Source organism: Podarcis erhardii (genome assembly GCF_964252035.2).
Source record: "Podarcis erhardii genome assembly, chromosome: Z".
In the NCBI taxonomy this organism is placed as follows: Eukaryota; Metazoa; Chordata; class Lepidosauria; order Squamata; family Lacertidae; genus Podarcis; species Podarcis erhardii.
Genome location: NC_138504.1, coordinates 37509170 through 37528317, shown reverse-complemented (window position 1 = coordinate 37528317; position 19148 = coordinate 37509170). Strand labels below are relative to the sequence as shown.

At 45.5% G+C, this 19148-nt stretch overlaps 1 protein-coding gene across 4 annotated transcripts in view; it reads left to right on the top strand.

The window, feature by feature from the left end:
- The window catches only part of POMT1 (protein O-mannosyltransferase 1), a 29604-nt gene extending 10631 nt beyond the window's left edge, over positions 1-18973 (top strand). For all 4 annotated transcript variants that reach the window (XM_081848408.1, XM_081848411.1, XM_081848409.1 and 1 more), the window contains exons 8-20: positions 235-328; positions 1146-1301; positions 3194-3324; positions 4398-4493; positions 6335-6427; positions 7161-7257; positions 8133-8225; positions 9410-9530; positions 10730-10827; positions 12500-12613; positions 14331-14457; positions 15191-15368; positions 17589-18973. In XM_081848408.1, coding sequence (XP_081704534.1) covers positions 235-328; positions 1146-1301; positions 3194-3324; positions 4398-4493; positions 6335-6427; positions 7161-7257; positions 8133-8225; positions 9410-9530; positions 10730-10827; positions 12500-12613; positions 14331-14457; positions 15191-15368; positions 17589-17763 — 1573 coding nt within the window. In that variant the 3' untranslated portion in view covers positions 17764-18973. The remainder of the gene's footprint in view (positions 1-234; positions 329-1145; positions 1302-3193; positions 3325-4397; positions 4494-6334; positions 6428-7160; positions 7258-8132; positions 8226-9409; positions 9531-10729; positions 10828-12499; positions 12614-14330; positions 14458-15190; positions 15369-17588) is intronic.
- The last annotated feature ends 175 nt before the right edge of the window (positions 18974-19148 follow it).

Below are 19148 nucleotides of genomic sequence, written 5' to 3'. Positions count from 1 at the left end.
CAGGAGCATGACAAATGTCAAGAAATGTTCTTGCATACATCTTCCATTCATTTTCCAGGGACTTACACAGGAGACGGTTCTCTTGGACTTTAATCTTAGATTGTTAGTGACCTTTAAAAGGTCTGAATTCAGCTCTGCTCTGTTTGGGAACATTTCATACATTTTAAATAATTTACATTTTGGTAGGTCTGAGTGGTTTCATTGCTATTTATTGATTGATTGCTGCATTCACAGGGTGAAATATATGGGCCTCTTCACGTACATCCTGCTTTTGGCCATTGCAGGAGTCCACTCCTGGCAACTGATCGGCGACCAGAACTTGCCCAATGTAAGTAGCAAAGTGCCTTGTGTATGCGTTGCTCGCCTTTAGAACAGGAATAGCCAATATGGGGCCCTCCAAATGTAGTTGAACTGTAACTCCCATCAGCCTCAGTCAGTATAGCCAATGGCCATGAAAGTTTGGTGTTATTTTTATTTATTTATCAAATCAAATCAAATGAATAAATTTAATTTTTATTTATTAAATTTGTATCCTGACCTTTCTTCCAAAGGAACTCAAGGAGAGCAGGCATCAAAGTGTTAGAACAACACACAATTTAAAACAACAGTTATACAAAACATGACAGAAAGCGTGAACAGCATTGTGATTTTAAACACACACACACACACACACACACACACACACTTGTTAAAGTTTCCAGGGCCACTTTGGAAAGAAATTCACTCAGGGAACCAAATCCATCCTGTGTCGCAATGACCACCAGCTTTCACAGCCTCAAAATGAGATTTGACTTATTTATTTATTAAAATTTATATACCGCTCCCAAGATCTCAGGGCGGTTCACAGAGTAAAAAGCAAAATTAAAACACAAGTAAATAATTAAAAGCAACAAATTCATGTAGGATAAGGCTATCCATGGCCGCTGGTATTACCTCCAGACTCCAGTTACTGCAGAACAGAAATGGGAGAGGGGCTATTGCCTTCCTGCCCAGCCTGTGCATGTACTGGAGGCATATGGGAAAGAGGAAGCTGGAATGAGATAGGCCTTCAGTCACATCCCATAGGGCTCTTCTGAGTTGTCCATTCTTGTTTCTAGGTGTGAAAAGCAACCTTTTTTAGGGGGGTGTTTCCTCTTTCCTCCTAGATGTCCCTGCTGTGCCACTTGCTAGCCAGAGGTCTGGCCCTTGTGATCCTCCCAGTAGCCACATACCTGTCTTTTTTCTACATCCACTTGGCTTTGTTGTATCGCTCAGGGCCCCATGACCAGATCATGAGCAGTGCTTTCCAAGCAAGTTTGGAGGTAAGGAATGGGAGAAGGGGCAGGGGCTGCAGAGGCAGGGTAGGGTTCTGTTTCAGAAATAATACACTAAGATATATGCAACCATTTCTGGATCCTGAGCTATGTTTTAAATGAGTTCAGTCCCATCTACAAATGATTCAACCATTGAGCATATACATGAAATGCATAGGAGTATAGGAATGTGCCTTATACCGAGTGAGACAGTTGTTCCTTCTAGCTCAGTATTGATCCAACTAGTTCAGCATTGTCTCTACTGTATTTCAGACAACAGTTTCTCCCAGCCTTTCTGGGTGATAAACGTGGGGCCTTCTGCACGGAAGGCAGGTTCTCTACTGACACTGAGCTACAGCCCTTCCTCTAAAGCATGGGAAGCTTCCCTATACCAAGTCAGACCATTGGTCTATCTAGCTCACACCACCTTATACCGTAAACCAACTGACCGACAAACATATCTACATGCCTCTAGCTACCATCCCAAACATACCAAACAGTCCATTGTATATAGCCAGGCACTACGTTACAGCCGCATCTGCTCCAATTCTACAGACAGAGACTCTCACCTAAGAGATCTACAGCAAACCTTTTTAGAACTAAAATACCCAGCAGATGAAGTTAGACAACAGATCAACAGAGCCAGACTGATACCCAGAGAGAACTTGCTGCAAGACAGACCCAAAAAAGAAAATAACAGAACACCTCTAGTCATCACATACAGCTCCCAAGTTAAAACAGTACAACGCATCATCAGAGATCTACAACCTCTCCTGGACAATGACAGTTCTCTTTCTCAAGCTCTGGGAGGAAGACCTTTCATTGCCTCCAGACAGCCCCCCAATCTTAAACAACTCCTAACCCACAATAATACTATAACCAGACTTAACACGGACACTGGCACCAGAGCCTGCAATAAACCCAGATGCCAACTTTGCTGCCACATACACCCGGACAACACCATTACTGGCCCCAACAACATCACACATACCATCTCGGGACTATTTAATTGCTCATCGTCTAACATTGTGTATGCCATAAAATGCCAACAGTGTCCTTCAGCTCTCTATATTGGACAAACAGGCCAGACCTTACGCCAAAGAATAAATGGACATAAATCCGACATCAGGAACCACAAGACAGAAAAACCAGTAGGAGAACACTTCAATCTCCCAGGACATTCTATACAAGATCTCAAAGTAGCTGTTCTATTACAAAGGAATTTCAGAAATAGACTGGAAAGAGAAGCTGCTGAATTGCAACTTATCACCAAACTTAAAACTATGGAGAGACCTGGTTTGAATAAAGACATTGGATTCTTATCTCATTATACATGACAAAGCCATTTTTCACCTTCTCACCCCTTGCTTTTTCCTGTTAGACCTATTGCAGTCGTTAAGAGTCGTCAACAGGCTCATCGCAGCTATCTGCCAATCACCCATTCCCACCACCCTTCTGAGTAATACCCCTCCCCACCTTCTCACTATATAGAAAGGTCCGGTGACTTCTGTTTCAGTGTATCTGAAGAAGTGTGCATGCACACGAAAGCTCATACCTAGAACTAACTCAGTTGGTCTTTAAGGTGCTACTGGAAGGAATTTTTTTATTATTTTGTTTTGACCATGGCAGACCAACACGGCTACCTATCTGTAACTGTTTTCTACACTGATTGGCAGCAGTTCTCCAGCATTTGAGGCAGGGGACATTCCCACCTCTACCTGGAGATGCCATGGAAGATTGAACCAGGTATCTTCTGAATGCAAAACAGATGCTCTGTCACTGAGCTGCTGCCCTTCCCAAACAGAGGCTACTTAGATTCTGGTGTGTACTTGGGCATAGCAAAGGACAACATTAAAATCAGGTGTTTCCATTTGTTCTCCACGTTTTGTGGCTCTTTCTAGGGTGGCCTCGCTCGGATCACGCAAGGCCAGCCTCTGGAGGTGGCATATGGCTCCCAGATCACCTTGCGCAACATCCTGGGGAAACCCATGCCCTGCTGGCTGCATTCTCACAAGAATACTTACCCTATCAGGTGAGAGAGAGGAGAGATACTTTGCCCTAAGTCAGGGTGACACAGAGGACATTGTGTCTGACTTTGATGTCTCTTAACTACTTTAATATCTGGAGCAATACCTTAGTGAGATTTTTTGCTTCATTGAATTTCCAAAATGGCCTTTGGGTTGAACAAGCTGCCTCTGGACTTGTGAGTTTTGCAATCATGGTATAGGTTTCTTTTGCACTGTGTGTAGTAGGGATGGGGACTTCGAGTGGTTCCTTTCTGCTTTTAGTGGACTACAACTCCCATCACTCCTGACAGTTGCCCATGCTGGCTGCAGGGGCTTTTGGGAGTTGGTCTAAGAATAGTTTGAGGTCATCAGGTTGTGTTGCTGAACTACAACTCCCATCATCCCCATACCATTGGCCATGCTGACTGCAGGGGCTGATGGGAGCTGGAGCCCACTAACATCTGGAGATCTCCCAGATTCCCCAGCCTTACCTAAGGAGAGATATCTCCCTCTTTCCATGGAGGGATGTCTCTTCTAAATAGAAGCATTATTCTGTCTCTTGCAGATAATGCTAATTGTTAGATCAGGGGATGGGGTATCCTTGGTTTCCAGGTGTTGCTGGACTACAATTCCTGTCATCCCTGACTATTAGCCATGCTGGCTGGAGGCTGATGCTTGTTGGAGTCCAGCTACATCTGAAGGGCACCAGATCCCTTGCTCCTATTCTGTATAATTTAGGAACTTCAGAAATTGTGATGACTACCCCCACCAGCAGAGCAAGCCAGCTTTTTAAATGCAGTGAGGGGTTTCCCTCCCTGCTGGGCTGTTGATTGAGATATACTCCTAGTATCCAAATCAGAGGCAATCATACCTCAGAATACTGGTTGCAGGAAATTGCAGGAAATCACAGGAAGGGAGGCAGCTCATGTGCCCAGTTCCTGCTTGTGGGTTTTTCACAGGTGTCTGGTTGGCCACTGTGACAACAGGAGGGTGGTCTGATCTGGCAAACCTGTTCTTATGTTAACTCCTGAATTATTGCCTGATGCATGTGATGCTTTGGGAGTGAATCTTTCCCACAATTTCCATTCTTTATCCTTAGGTATGAAAACGGCCGTGGAAGCTCCCACCAGCAACAAGTCACCTGCTACCCTTTCAAGGACGTCAACAACTGGTGGATTGTGAAGGACCCTGGCATGTAAGTAGACAGACACTTCTCTTTAAAACGGGTGGGAAGCCCCCTTTTCAGGCCCAGGCTGCATTCTCTTTCTGAGCAACCTTTCCAAACTATACAAGAGAGGAAAAAGCAAGAGATATTGCTTTATGCATTTTTACAAAACTGAGCTGGGATGGGCATGGGGGGGGGTGCAAGATTTATTTTGATTTGGGGTTTTTTGTTTTTTGTTTTAAGCACAAGCATCACGCCAGGTGTGTTTATAATCTAAAATTGTAGATATTATCTGATGGGTTGAGAGTGGCCAGTACCTCATGTTGCAAACAACAGAGGAGCCCTCATGGTAGTTTTGCCTCACTCAGAAGCTTGGAGTGGTGACCCAGGAAAGGGCCTTCTCGGTGGCAGCCCCTCAGTTGTGGAATCCCCACTCCTTCTACAGAGGTGTGCCTGGCACTTTCACTATACAGTTTTTGGCAAATGCTGAAGGAGCGCCTCTTTTACCCTGGTCTTTGACACCTGGGATACATATTTTTAGGACCCACCCTGGAACCTTAGGGTGAAATGTGAGTAATGAATCAATAGTGATAATGATGATGATGATGATGATGATGATGATGATGCTTCTACTGCTCTCTGATATTTGTAAAACCAGCAGTTATTTTGAGCTTCCTCTGGATTACCAGTTCTCTTAGATGTCTTTATTATTTTCTTGTACTGTATTTATCCCATGTGCATCCTGCCCTTCCTCCCAAAGAGTAAAATAAAAACATAGCTAAAACATTTTGAAATGTTTTTGAAAATTACCTACTCCCAAAGCTACTAATTTCAAAGCTGCCTGGAAACAATATCCTTTCAGCCATCAAATGGTGAGAGTTTTTGAAGGTGTACTTCATTCCAAAAATGAAACGACACTGTCACTGGTCAGTGCCAACCAGGCAGCATCCAGCACCACCACCAACAGGGCCTCCCCCTGCCAGTCAAAAGGCTCAAGATGGTTGATGTTAAAGGAGACACTCCTTTAGGTACTTGAGTCCCAAGCTGACTGCAGCACTGCTTGACTCCAGTGGTGGCTGGTGCCCACTGGGACTCATAGGGAGGAATTAAGGGAGCTGAACAGTAGATGGTGGCAGAGCAAATGACAGGCAGAGCCCACCAATTCTGTCCCCCTACCCCATCCTCTAGGGATGCGGGTGGCGCTGTGGGTTTAACCACAGAGCTTAGGACTTGCCAATCAGAAGTTCGGTGGTTCGAATCCCCGTGACGGGGTGAGCTCCCGTTGCTCGGTCCCTGCTCCTGCCAACCTAGCAGTTCAAAAGCACATCAAAGTGCAAGCAGATAAATAGGTACCGCTCTGGTGGAAAGGTAAACTGTGTTTCCGTGCACTGCTCTGGTTTGCCAGAAGCAGCTAGTCATGCTGGCCACATGACCCGGAAGCTGTACGCCGGTTCCCTCGGCCAATAAAGTGAGATGCACCACAACCCCAGAGTTGGTCACAACTGGACCTAATGGTCAGGGGTCCCTTTACCTTTACCCCATCCAATATGGAGACCAAGGAGGAGGAAGCTGACAGGCAGAACCACTCCCTGAGCTGGTTGTAAGTAAAAAGACTGGCAGGCAGGGGCTGGCTGAGGGCAGACTGAAGCTGGTGGGGCAGTTCCCTTATTTGTCGTAATGGACCATCCTCCACTCCTTGACACCCTCAGACATATTTCTCCTGGTTTTTTTAGCCTAGATCTGGTTTTCTCTTTCTTTTCTTGAACATTTCACTTAACTCTTTCGTGGATAATTACTGGGACCTGCTCTATTTTGGTATTTCCAGGCCTGCTAACTCCCCCTGCATCATCTTTGCACATCTCTCCAAACAGGCAGCAACTGGTGGTGAGCAACCCGCCTCGCCCTGTGCGCCACGGCAGCATTGTGCAGCTTGTTCATGGGATCACAACTCGCTACCTCAACACGTAAGTAGCCCTTGGCTCTCAGCAAGGTTGCTTCTGCCCCCAGCTGCAATGATTAAGCTTTGTTCAGATGGTAATTTACAGTAGACATTCAGCATTTTAAAAAGAGGAGAGATCTGGCAGGCATTTGCAGGTAAACAAGAACATAGCTCAGTTGGTTAGAGTGTTGTGCTGACAATGCCATGGTTGCAGGTTCAGTCCCCATGATTCTACTTGATAAGAAGAGCTTAGCTATTGAATCAGGGCAAAAGCATCCTGATTCCTGGCAACTGGTATCCAGAACCATACTTACTGCAACAACAGAGGTAGAACATAGCCGTGGTGGCTACTTGCCACTCTTATCCTTATCCTCCGTGAATTTGTCAACTCCCCCTTTAAAGCTATCCAAGTTGGGAGCCACCACTAAATCTTGATGAAAGCAAGTTCTGTACATAAATAGAGACGGATGGCCTTCAGGTAACCAGCTCCTAAGCCACAAAGCGGGTTTAAAGGTCAAAACCAGCATTGGGAAGCTGGTTTGGGGGTGGGGGGGGTCAGTACAAGTTGCCAAAGCACAGCGTGTAATGATCACATGGTCATACTACCATTAAAGTAATTGAGCAGCTACATTTCCCCCCTTAATGGTGGTTTCTCAGAAGCAGCTGCTAGGAACAGCACAGGTCAGGTGCTAAAATAGCCCCATGGAGAGGCTTTAAGGAAACTGCTCTGAAGCTCTTTTATCCATCTGCCTTTACAGACATGACGTTGCTGCGCCCCTGAGCCCTCATTCCCAAGAGATTTCCTGCTACATTGATTACAACATTTCCATGCAGGCTCAGAATCTCTGGAGAGTGGTGAGTTGTTGATCGGAGGGAAGGGAATCACCCCCCCCCCATATTCTCCAATCTGAGATGAGCAAGGCTTCTTAAAGACTCTCCCCACAACATGTCAATTTTAGTTTCTTATTTTGCATCACAGTGATGCATTCAGTTCAGCAACCTTTGCACACACATGGGAGGAACAGGCTCTCTTTTGAAATATCCAGATGTTGCAGTGGGAGGAAGACCCAGACACCTGTACTCCTTCACTCACGCCTAATCCTGCCTGCTTTGCACTGTCAAGGCATTCTTGGTGATGTTAAACTACCATCCTTCCAATGATTATATAATGCAAACATAGAATCAACATGTTGTGCATTTAAAACTGAACGTTTAGAGCAGGGTTGTGGGGAACCTCAGGCTTGGGGGATGATGTTGACCTCCAGACGTCTCTGGCTGGTCATCAGGATTCTTGTCAGGTGACACCTCCTCTTGCTAAGCCACACTCCTCATTAGTCCTCTCCATGCCCCTCTTCAGTGCTTTGCCTGGTTGAAATGTGTTCTTGAACTGCGATCATGTTTCTTCCTTGCCAAAATGAAGAATAGGCATTTGTGTGTGTAACATTGGAATAAATATATCCTCCTGTACAAAGGTGAAATTTACATTCATGGCTCCTCCCGCTACTGGTATGTGTCCCTTAGAAGCTTGCTCAAAAGGAATGTGGCTCCCAGGCTGAAAAGGCTTTCCCAGCCCAGTTTTAGGGGGAGAGGTGAAAGGGAAGGAGTCTCTCAAACAAACCCACATTAAATACCTGCAGGCTGTGTTTCTTGGCTGGAAAAATCAACTCAGCTGCAAACAGCTCAACTATAGAAATGATCAAAATTCAAGTGATAACTTGCTATTATTGCAGGAAATTGTGAACCGAGACTCGGATACAGATGTCTGGAAAACAATCCTGTCTGAAGTAAGGCTTGTCCATGTGAACACCTCGGCAGTGCTAAAGGTATGTGGGTTTTGGAGTTTTCCCACCAGGAATTGTGCAGAGGCACAGCAGGCAACTCACTTCATGACTTTGGGCTCCTGGAAGCCTTTATTCATTTGATTTATTACATGCTAACTCAGCCTTGCCCAACACGAGTCTGCCCCTGTGGCTTGATGGAGGTAGAAACTGTCTTTCATTCTTTGTTACGCTGCTGTTTCTACGGGGATATATGCTTGGTATTTATTACCCCTGCTATGCAAAAATCTCCAAATGAATCCGAACTTCAGTGTCTAAAATCCCTGGTAAAGGACAAGGATCCTGAGATCACATTAAGGGTAGCCAAATTCTGTGTGATTGCCATAAAACCTAGGGAACAAGCTGTGCTATCATAATGATTAAGGCCTTAAATGATAATTTTAGGTTATATGTTAGTGACTAAGTTTTAATTTATATATTTTTTAACTGTTGCTATATCTGTATTGTCCCTGTTATACCTAATAGCAAATTCAAATGTATCCCTATCGTGTTTTATGACTTCCTTGATATTGTATGTGGGCTGGAACTGGTCTGTGACCGAAATAATAAAATTCAAGCCTTGCCCAACCTGGGACTCTCGTTCTGGGCTAGGAAGAGCTTGGCTGCTGGATCAGGCCAGCAGCTGAGCTAGTCCAGCATCCTGTTCTCATGGTGGTCAACCAGATGCCCCAAAGGGAAGCCCATAGGCAGGATCTGAGCACAACAGCAACTCTCCCCTCCTGCGGTTTATAGAAACTGCTATTCAAGAGCATATTGCCTCTAACTATGTAGATAGAACACAAGCACCATGGCATTTAGCCATTGCTAGCCTTCTCCTCCATAAATTTGTCCAGTCCTCTCTCAAGGCTACATGGTCATCATCACTGCCTCTTGCGAGAGTGAATTCCGAAGCTATAACTCAGTGCTGTGTGAAAAGAAGGACTACAACTCCCATCAGCCCCTGCCGGTATAGCCAGTGGTGAGGGATGATGGAGGTTGTAGTCCAGGAGCATCTGGAAGGCACCAGGTTGGTGGGGTGAAGCAGCACAGTTTGTGAACTGCTGTGCTGTGGTCTTCTTTGCATCACTATTGGCTGCCATAATTTTGGTTTGGGAATGAAAGATAGCCAGCATATTATTAACCAGCCTTCTCCCGCACAATCAGTTTCCTCTTCTTTCCCTATCCTGCAGCTCAGTGGCGCATCTCTACCTGAGTGGGGCTATCGGCAGCTGGAGATAATTGGGGAGAAGATTTCTAAAGGCTACCATCAGAGCATGCTGTGGAACGTGGAAGAACACAGATATGGCAAAAGTCAGTTCAAAAGCTAACTTTAAGACCATTATGCAGGCCTGGGAAAGTCTCCTGTCTGAAACCCTGGAAAGCTGCTGCCAGTCAGTGCCAACAGCACTGAGCTGATGTAGTATTGGTCTGACTCAGGTTCCTATTTAAAACCAGCTTTTATAATGCTTGCTCAAGCATTACCCCAGTCAGGAGCAACCACTAAGCAGCAATCAGGTCCCTTGGGTTCTCAGTAAATGGAGGGCAACAAACTCTTAAGAAGCAGAAGCAAGCTTTTTTAACTGCTATAATAATAAGCATAGAAACAGAAACAGGTGTTAGTATACAAAGTGAAGCTAATTAAAGATATAAAGGAAGAAGCTTAAAGATACCTGTCATTTCTGCCAGTGTGGTTCCTGGAACTGGTGACAGCTCCGCTTTCTTAGGCCAAAATATGCTTGGCACTTTACCTGAGCAGTCTAAGCTGAAATCTCATTGCTGGGGCTAGGCCTTATATGTTATTATTATTTATATTTACTGAATTTATATACCACCCTATACCTGCATCTGTAGAGGCTCTGTGCCCAGATTACGTAGTCTTTGATATACAGGTGCTCATGATGCCATCATTTTCTCATCCACTTCTAAGGGTATGTCCTTGGAGTTCACACTTGGAAGTTGGCACATGAGGGAAGCTGTCCTCTTCCTGACCTCCCTGTTATATTCTTTGGCTGGCACCCTTGAACTTCTGCCATTACCTTCGTTATAGCAAATATATAAACAACAGAAACTACAGCTACATCAGAAGACAGGAGAAGCACCACCTAGTGCCTATTTCTCGTGACACTACAGATCTTTATTCAGGACCATGAGGACTAGAACCTTGTGTTTACTTTTAGGGAAAGGCCCATAGTTCGGTGGCAGAGCATTTGCCCTTTATGCAGAAGATCTCAGGTTCAATCCCTGGTGCCTCAGTTTGCGGCTGGGAGAGATTCCCTGCCTGAAACATTGGAGAGCCGCTGCCACTCAGAGTAGAGAGTATTGAGCTACGTGGACCCCAATGGTCTGTATAAGGCAGCTTCCATGTTCCTTTGGAATGTGTTGCATCCAAGGACCTGCATGTATTTAGAACTTTTTTAAAAGTGTTGTAGGGAAGCTTACTATTTCTCTTTCTCCCTCCCCTGATGAATCGGGATATGTCTCAGACCAGTTTGTTTCGGCTTCTCTTCCAGGCCAGGAACAGAAGGAGAGGGAGGTGGAACTGCATTCCCCAACGCAGATCAGCATCAGCCAGAACCTCAGTTTCATGGCCAAGTTCACGGAACTGCAGGTGAGAAGCAGGGAGAGGTTGGAGGCAGCAAAGAGTAGAGTGGAGGAATCTCCCCACTGAAGCCCAGTGCAGGAGCCACCCAGTTGAAGTCTTGCACCATAAAGAAGACAGAAAGACCAGCCTGTTCCCATAGGAGAACTTGGCACTGAGCTCACCTGTGGAAAACCTCCAGACAGCGTTGATGGGAGTTGTACTCGTAACAAGGTGCCCTCCAGAGGTTTTTGAACTCCAGTTCCCATCAGCCCCAAACAGGGGATGATGGGAGTTGTAGTCCAACAAGATCCCTGACAGCCACAGGTCCCTCACCTTCCAGCTTCATAGGCTGACATAAATAGATTTTTAAAATGTTTTCTTATTTCTGTTTCATTTGCAGGTGGAAAATCCATTGTAAGGTGGAATAGCTTGGGCATTGTGTGTGACTCACAGAAGGGGCTGGGTGGGTCAGACGAGCGGCTTTGGAGGCAGAGGACCCCAGGCCCAGTACCTGGTATCTCCATTTAAAGGATGTGATATACCTGGACTGGGAAATCCTCTGGCTTGAAAGCCAAGCACCTCATCAGTGGAGACACAGCACTGGGCTGGGTGGACCCAGTGGTCTTGCTGCGTTTAAGACGTAGGGCCAGTGATGAGGCCCATCTGGTCCTCCAGATGTCTCTGGACTGCAACTCTTTCCCTTCCCTTAAGGTTGATGGGACCTGGGGGGTCCAGCATCATCAGGAGGGTTGCAAACGCAGACAGTGGAATGGGTCGTGGCTCATTTGTATCCATATGTCCTCAGCTTCATTCCTGGCATCTTCAGCCAAAAGGATCTCAGGTACCCAGCCTGGGAAGGACTTGAGATGCCTTGATAGCTGCTGACTCTGATTGTTTATTATTCTACTTTATATTTACCTTATTCTTACGTTTACCAAATCATGGAGATCAGGGATTCTCCTATGGCTCAGATTCCCAGCTCATGCTTATCTGCCTCCAGTACGGTGGGCCAAACTTTATGGAATCTGCGAGAGGCTCCTGACTTGTTGAACTTCTGGCACCCACTGAAGACTATTTCCCCCCTCGCCTTTAAATTCTATCAAGCATTTTAACTGAATCTTGATTTTGTCATTTTAACTGATTTTTATTTTTGTTGTATTGCATTTCTTATGCATTACTTAAGAGATGATTGTAAGTAAGGCAGTATAGAAGTTGTCCAGATAAATACATTATAAATATTTGTAGTTCCAGAGACTTCAAGATGGCATACATGGTTATCCCCTGTTTGTTTGTTTGTTTGTTTGTGTATTGCATTTATATTCCGCCTGTTTCTCCAAGGAGATCAAGGTGGCATACACAGTGTTCCTCCCCCATCCCTTGTTTAATCCCCACATCAACCCTGTGAGGCAGGTTAGGCTGAGAAACAGTGGCCAAGTAGGGATTTGAACCCAGGTCTCTGAGCTCTTAGTCTGATACTCTGACCACTACACCAGGGGATGCTGCTGAACTTTGTAACCTGCCTGTCCCCCAAATCGTCACATGGTTATCAAAAGTGATTTGCTGGTGAGTAAGTAAGTTCTCATTCATAGAAATATATTGCCCTGCTCATTAGTTTGCAGTCCTAATCAGGATTAGGCCAGGGAACTTGTTGTAGCTGTATTGCTCTGAGAAGTTCTTAGTTGTCCTGTTCTGTTCTCAGTGGAAGATACTTACTCTGAAAAATGAAGACACAGAACACAAATATAGCTCTTCTCCCCTGGAATGGATTACCCTGGACACAAACATTGCCTACTGGTTCCACTCCACCTCGGGGGTAAGTTAATCAATTAACTGGCATTATTTATATATTGTCTTCCAAGAGAAAAAATGTTGTCTGGTTGGCTTTCAGTGTTAGGAAACTGCCTTACACTGAATCCAGCTGTTCGTACTCCTAGCTCAGTATTGTCTTCACAGACTGGCAAGTGAACCTGGGTCCTCCATGCAAAGCAGGATTCTCTGTTGCTGAGCTTTGGTCCTCCTGATACATTAAAAAATACAATAAAGCCCCAAGTTTTAAAACCAGAAAGATTAAAACAGAGACTAAAAAGCCCTATTGGAGAGCAGCTGGACAGAGAGCCACAGAACTGGACAATAGACATTGCTTACCGTATTTGTCGCTCCATAAGATGCGCTTTTTTCCTCCTAAAAAGTAAGGGGAAATGTGTGTGCGTCTTATGGAGCGAATGCAGGCTGCACAGCTATTGCTGAACCCAGCAGAACAAGAGGGAGAGATGCGCAGCTCTAACCCTTGCTGTGCTGGGTTCAGCAGAGCAGCGCCACTTCAGCGAAGCGGGAGGAGGAACGGAAGGGAGCCCTTATGGAGCCCCTTCCGTCCCTCATCCCGCTTCGCTGGGAAGCCAGCAGAGCAAGAGCCACTGTGCAGCTCTTGCTCTTGCTGTGCTGGCTTCAGCAATAGCTGCACAGCTTGCTCTGGCTTTTCAGGGAGGTGGGAGAAGGGACGGAGGGCAGCCTGTCAGTCCCTTCTCCCACCTCCCAGAAAAGCCAGCAAGAGCTGCTCTATCTTTAAAGAGCCGCGCTGAGCAAACATGTCTGCGGCTCTTGCTGGCTTTTCTTGTTTTCTTCCTCTAAAAACTAGGTGCATCTTATGGTCGGGTGCGTCTTATAGAGCGAAAAATACGGTAAGCAGCCCAGTAGAATGAATTTGAAAAACACTATTTACCAGATGCTGAAAAGACAACAGACACGTCTTTCTATGGGGGGCGGGGGTGACCTGTAGAAAGACATGCTCACACCTTTTTACTACATCCAGGGGACCACTTCTAAAAGTTTCTGTTTGACAGTTTGGACCCCTCTTCAGGACAGCTCCTTATTATGTGAGAAGTTTATCCAGACAAGCCTTATGGGAGTCATTTTTGGCCTAAAGGGCCTACATTTTCAAAGGCCTGGTCACCTGGGAGCAGTTTTCTGCTTGCCACAGGCAACTGGCAAGTTGCAACCTTGTACAGGCAGGTTCCTGCTTAGTTTTAAAAGCCAGCCCCCCCACACAAATGAACAATGCACTCCAGTTTTCAAATGTGAAGAAACAGTTGCAAAAATAAAATAAAGACGTAGCTGCAATAAGACACTTCTAATGGCCTCTTCACCTTTTTATACTTTCTGCCAAGAGAAGCATAAATTAATGTATGCACCCTATGATTCTGTGGGAGTTCAGAAAAGGGTAACATAGTAAGGAATGCAGCTTCCTGCGACTTAAAAAAGAACCCAGGTTTCTAGTCGTTATGGATGTGAAGTTTGCTTAGAAGTGTGTGGGCTATATATTTTGAAATTTCAGAATTCAAGAGCTCTCTCCATTGGATGAAAACGGCTTTAATGCACCTCTCCTGGATTGGGGGGGGGGGGGGATGAAGGTAAATTGATGTCAGGGATAATGGGAATTGCAGTTTAAAGCATCATTGGGGGGGGGTCCATCAGGATGGGGAGGTCAAATTCCACAGCAGTGCTTTTAACATTGTTGGTTATTGGTTCTCTAGGCCCAGATCCACCTTCTGGGGAACATCGTCACCTGGATGTCAGCCAATGCAGCCACTGCTGCCTATGTAGCTCTGTTCCTGTGGTACCTGCTCCGGCGGAGACGGAATATCTGTGACATCCCTGAAGGTCAGATATTTTGACTATTATCCCACCTCTTGTTTGTTTATTTCCTTACCCATTTTACAACTCAAAGCTTCAAACATAAATTTATATTCCCATAAACAGCTTGCAAAGTAGCAAGAAAAAAATAAACTGCAATTAAAAAAATAGCACCACAACAACCCTGCAAGGTTGGTTAGGCTGAGAGACAGAAGCTGACCCATGATCACCCAGTAGCTTCATGCACCCGGTGGTGGATTTGAACCTGCATAAAACTGATTGAGGAGAACATGAGCTCCTTGGAGGAAAGTCATAATATAAATGGAATAGAACTAACACTCCCTTATTAGTAAGGGCTGCAAGCTCAGTGGCAGAGCACCTGCTTTGCATTCAGAAGGTTCAATCCTTGGCATCTCCAGGTAGGGCTGAGAGAGTCCCTTGCCTTAAACCCTGGAGAGCTGCAGCCAGTTAGTGCAAACAGTATTGCACCAGATGGACCTATATTCTTACTTAATTCAGCACTTTACTGGGAACACATGAACAAAAACTCCTACTTTATTTTTAGGGGAAAGGCTATAGCTCAGGAACAGAGCACCTGCTTTGCATGTGGAAGGTCCCATATTCAATCCCCAGCCTCTCTAAACAGGCCTGTGAATGTCGTTGCTTGAAATCCTGGAGGTTTCCAGTCTGTGTAGACAGCAGTGAGCTAGATCAAGCCATGGTCTGTTTAATGCAGCTCTCTGCCCCTTTACCCTGACAGAGGCATGGTGGCAGTGGGTGTCAGCAGGAGGCCTCTGCGTGGGAGGCTGGGCCATGAATTACCTCCCATTCTTCCTGATGGAGAAGACGCTCTTCCTCTACCACTACCTGCCTGCTCTCACTTTCCAGATCCTCCTGATCCCTGTTGTCCTGCAGCACGCCAGCGAATACCTCTGCAGGTATGACTTCTCTTGCTAGGATTGCTCTCTGCCAGGAGGCTTTATGTTACAGGGGTGTTGACAAAGCTTGGCATGTCCAGAGGCAGGTGGCGGTGGGATCTGGAAACCCAAGTCCTACTAGCAGCAAATGAAAGGCTCAGCGTATGTTCAGCCTGGAGAAGAGCAGATTAAGGGGAGACATTATGGTTGACTTCAAATATCAGAAGGGCCTGTTCCACAGAAGATGGAACTGCCTTGTTCTTGTTACTTCAGACATCAGGATTCAATCCAGTGGCTGAAAACAGCAGGCAAGAAGGCTATACAGTGGTACCTCGGGTTAAGAACTTAATTCATTCTGGAGGACCGTTCTTAACCTGAAACTGTTCTTAACCTGAGGTATCACTTTAGCTAATGGGGCCTCCCTCTGCTGCTGTGTAATTTCTGTTCTCATCCTGAAGCAAAGTTCTTAACCCGAGGTACTATTTCTGGGTTAGTGGAGTCTGTAACCTGAAGTGTCTGTAACCTGAGGTACCACTGTAGTTAAGACATTTGTTGGCTTGTAGGTTGGTTTATTATTTATAGCATTTGTACCCATAAAGGCTCCCAGAGCGGCTTACATAATATCAAAGCAAGGCACTCACCTACCTGCAGGTTTACAATATTTAAAAACACAAAAACCCACAACACAAGGGAAAGGGGACAAGGAGGAAAGAGGAAAATCAAAACTCAAACACCAATTTCTAGACAGCTGTTCCGATATTGACCAGCTGCCACAGTTCACAGGCAGGAAGTGCCTGGTAGAGTTGGACCTCCAGCACAACTGATGGTGTGAGCTCTTTTCCCTCTCTCTCCCATTGAGACAGCCTGATGGAATGACTTTCCCCAGATGACAGTTGAGGGACAGGAGGGCTGGCCTGTCTGTCGCAGCTGAGCCGATGGAGTGAACTCTGTTTCTTAGCTCTCCATTGTGAGATAAGGGCTGTTTAGCAATGGAACTGACTGCCTTAAGGGGTGGCAGGTCTCCTTTTGCTGGAGTTTTTTTTAATGTATAAGATATTTATTGAAATTTTCCAAAATAATACATTGTAAAACAACAAAAAAGAAACAACAAAAATGCAAAAATACAAAAAGAAAAGAAATACAAAAACAACTAAAAAAAACACATGAAATTTCCCTTCACCTATTTTCTATTAACTTATTTTCCGGACCTCCTCATACCTCCCTTTCTTATATTCCAATTCAAATTGTAAATTCAGCAAATCCTCACCATTAGTTTTTGCTTATTTCAGAGCCTTATTTTCCATTACTCTTAAAATATTACAACTGGAAACCACTTAATTTTCTGTCCAACATCATTCTAACATTCATTAATTTTAGAATATTTCTGCAAATAGTCTTTAAACTTCTTCCAATCTTCTTCCGCCGACTCTTTTCCCTGGTCTCAGATTCTGCCGGTCATATCTGCTAGTCCCATATAATCTATCATCTTCATCTGCCATTCTTCCAGAGTGGGTCTTTTGCTGGAGTTTTTAAGGCAGGGCTGGGCACTCCTCTGCTAGGGATGCAAGAGTTTCATCTTGCACTGTGGATCCTGCACTGAACAGGGGCTTGGATCAGATAAAAACCCTTTCTTCCACATTCCTTGGAGGAGCCTTATGGCTTACCAAGGGAGCAACTGTGTTGGGAGCCATTAGAAAGCTCAGTGTTAGAAAAGACTCCTCTGCTTTGATTGCAGGTGGTCTCCGCTTCTGTCCCCAGCATCTCCAGAAGAGGCTGTGAGTTTGCCTTGTCTGAAACATTGCCAAACAATGTAGACAATACCGAGCTAGATGAGCCATTGGCCTGACTTGATAATATGGCAACTTATTTAAATTAGCCCTTTATTCAGAACCATACAGAGTAGAATCTTACTTCCGGGGGAGAGCTCAGCGGTAGAACACCTGCTTTGCATGCAGAAGGTCCCAGGTTCGATCCCAGCTTCTCCAGGTAGAGCTGGGAAAGACGCCTTTCCAAAAGCCTGAAGAGCTGCTGCCAATCAGTGCAGACAACACTGAGTTGGATGGGTCAAGCATCTGACCCTGTATATAGCAGGTTGCTATGCTCAGAATAACTGTCACTACTTATATACATTCAAGTGATGTTATTGCAACATTAAGAGGGGCAGAAGTTCATTGGTTGAGACAATCTTCCCTTAAACTGCTGGTTCATGTTTGCTTCAGCCTGTGTGTCTCTTCTTTATAGATCCAGACTCTCAAAGAGCATGCATAGTGCTCTTGTGGTTGCCTGGTTCTCTTCTGTTTACCTGACCTACCACACATTCCGACCGCTCACCTACGGGAAGCCTCCGCTCACCAAAAGTCAGCTCCAGGACCTACGCTGGAAGGACAGCTGGGACATCTTGATCAGCAAACACTAGTCTTGCAAGACGGCAACAAACAGCCCCCTGGGCAACTTAGCCCACTGATCATGTTTGCAAACACATGTACTCTGATTGCTCTGATTGCTTAGAACAGGGGAGGCCTGTCTTGTTCGCCCACCTGAAGCAAAATGGGACGGCGTCGGCCCTGCTGCAAAAACCTTGCTTTCTGAGGTTGGGTAGCTGTGGGTTTTGGCAGGGGTGGGTTGCCAGGGTGTTCCCCCACGAAGTGAGAAAAAAAGAGTTTGGATTTGATATCCCGCTTTATCACTCCCCTTAAGGAATCTCAAAGTGCCTAACATTCTCCTTTCCCTTCCTCCCCCACAAAAACACTCTGTGAGGTGAGTGGGGCTGAGAGAATTCAGAGAAGTGTGACTAGCCCAAGGTCACCCAGCAGCTGCATGCGGAGGAGCGAACCCGGTTCAGCAGATCACGAGTCCACCGTTCTTAACCACTACACCACACTGGATCTCACAAGTGTGTTGCAAGATCTTGCCAGACAGAAGCTGCTACTGCTCCTCGCTTCTCCCATGGTGGGGGTTGGGGTGGGTACCCGTTGGGGTTAGAGGCAAGAATGGTCATGCTGTCATAATTCCACTGTTCATTCAGCCTTGCCCATCCTGCCAACTGATGACCAGTTTTGACACCACCTTTTAAACTGAAATGGAATCTTAGAATTGTAGAGTTGGAAGGGAACCCAAGGGCTGTGTAGCTCAACCCTTTGCAATGCAGGAATCTCAACTAAAGCACCCATGACAGATGGATCAATGAAAACCATTGATTCGGAGTCCAAAATTTGGGAGTTGTAGCCTTTTGCTATTCCCTTATGCATTAAGCAACAGGAGAAAAGGTGGCATCAGAATTGGCCCACTTTAAAGCAGTATTCCCACTCTTGTTTCTGGTAAACTAGAGTCCAGGAGGTTGAATATGGTTGGCAGCCGAGTCCATCTCTTGCTGAACCCAGATCAAGTTCTGTGATTCTGCGGCACAGGCAAAGTCTTGTTCCTCAAGAGGAAAGGGTGATGGTCTCCAGAGAATGCAGAGAGTGCAGAGGCACTGCTGGGCGATGTCTCATTTTGGCGTTCTGTGTACTGCAAATTATTTTATTTGCTTGTTGGAACTGTATGTATCGTTTTAGAATGAGGGTGGAGCACAATCAGTGAATAAAATATAGACAAGGGAGGAGAAATAATTGGAAGCTGGGCAGCTTTTTAAAAAATATGAAGAGGAGAAACTTGGCCTAGAGTGCTAACAAAGCAGATGGCACAGAGTGATCTTCAGCATACTCTTGTTTTAAACCCTGCCTTTTAGATAGAGCCTTCCTCCTTAAGGAGGGAGTTTATTGAACTTTTTTTTTTTGCCCTTCACCCTGAACTGGACTGTTC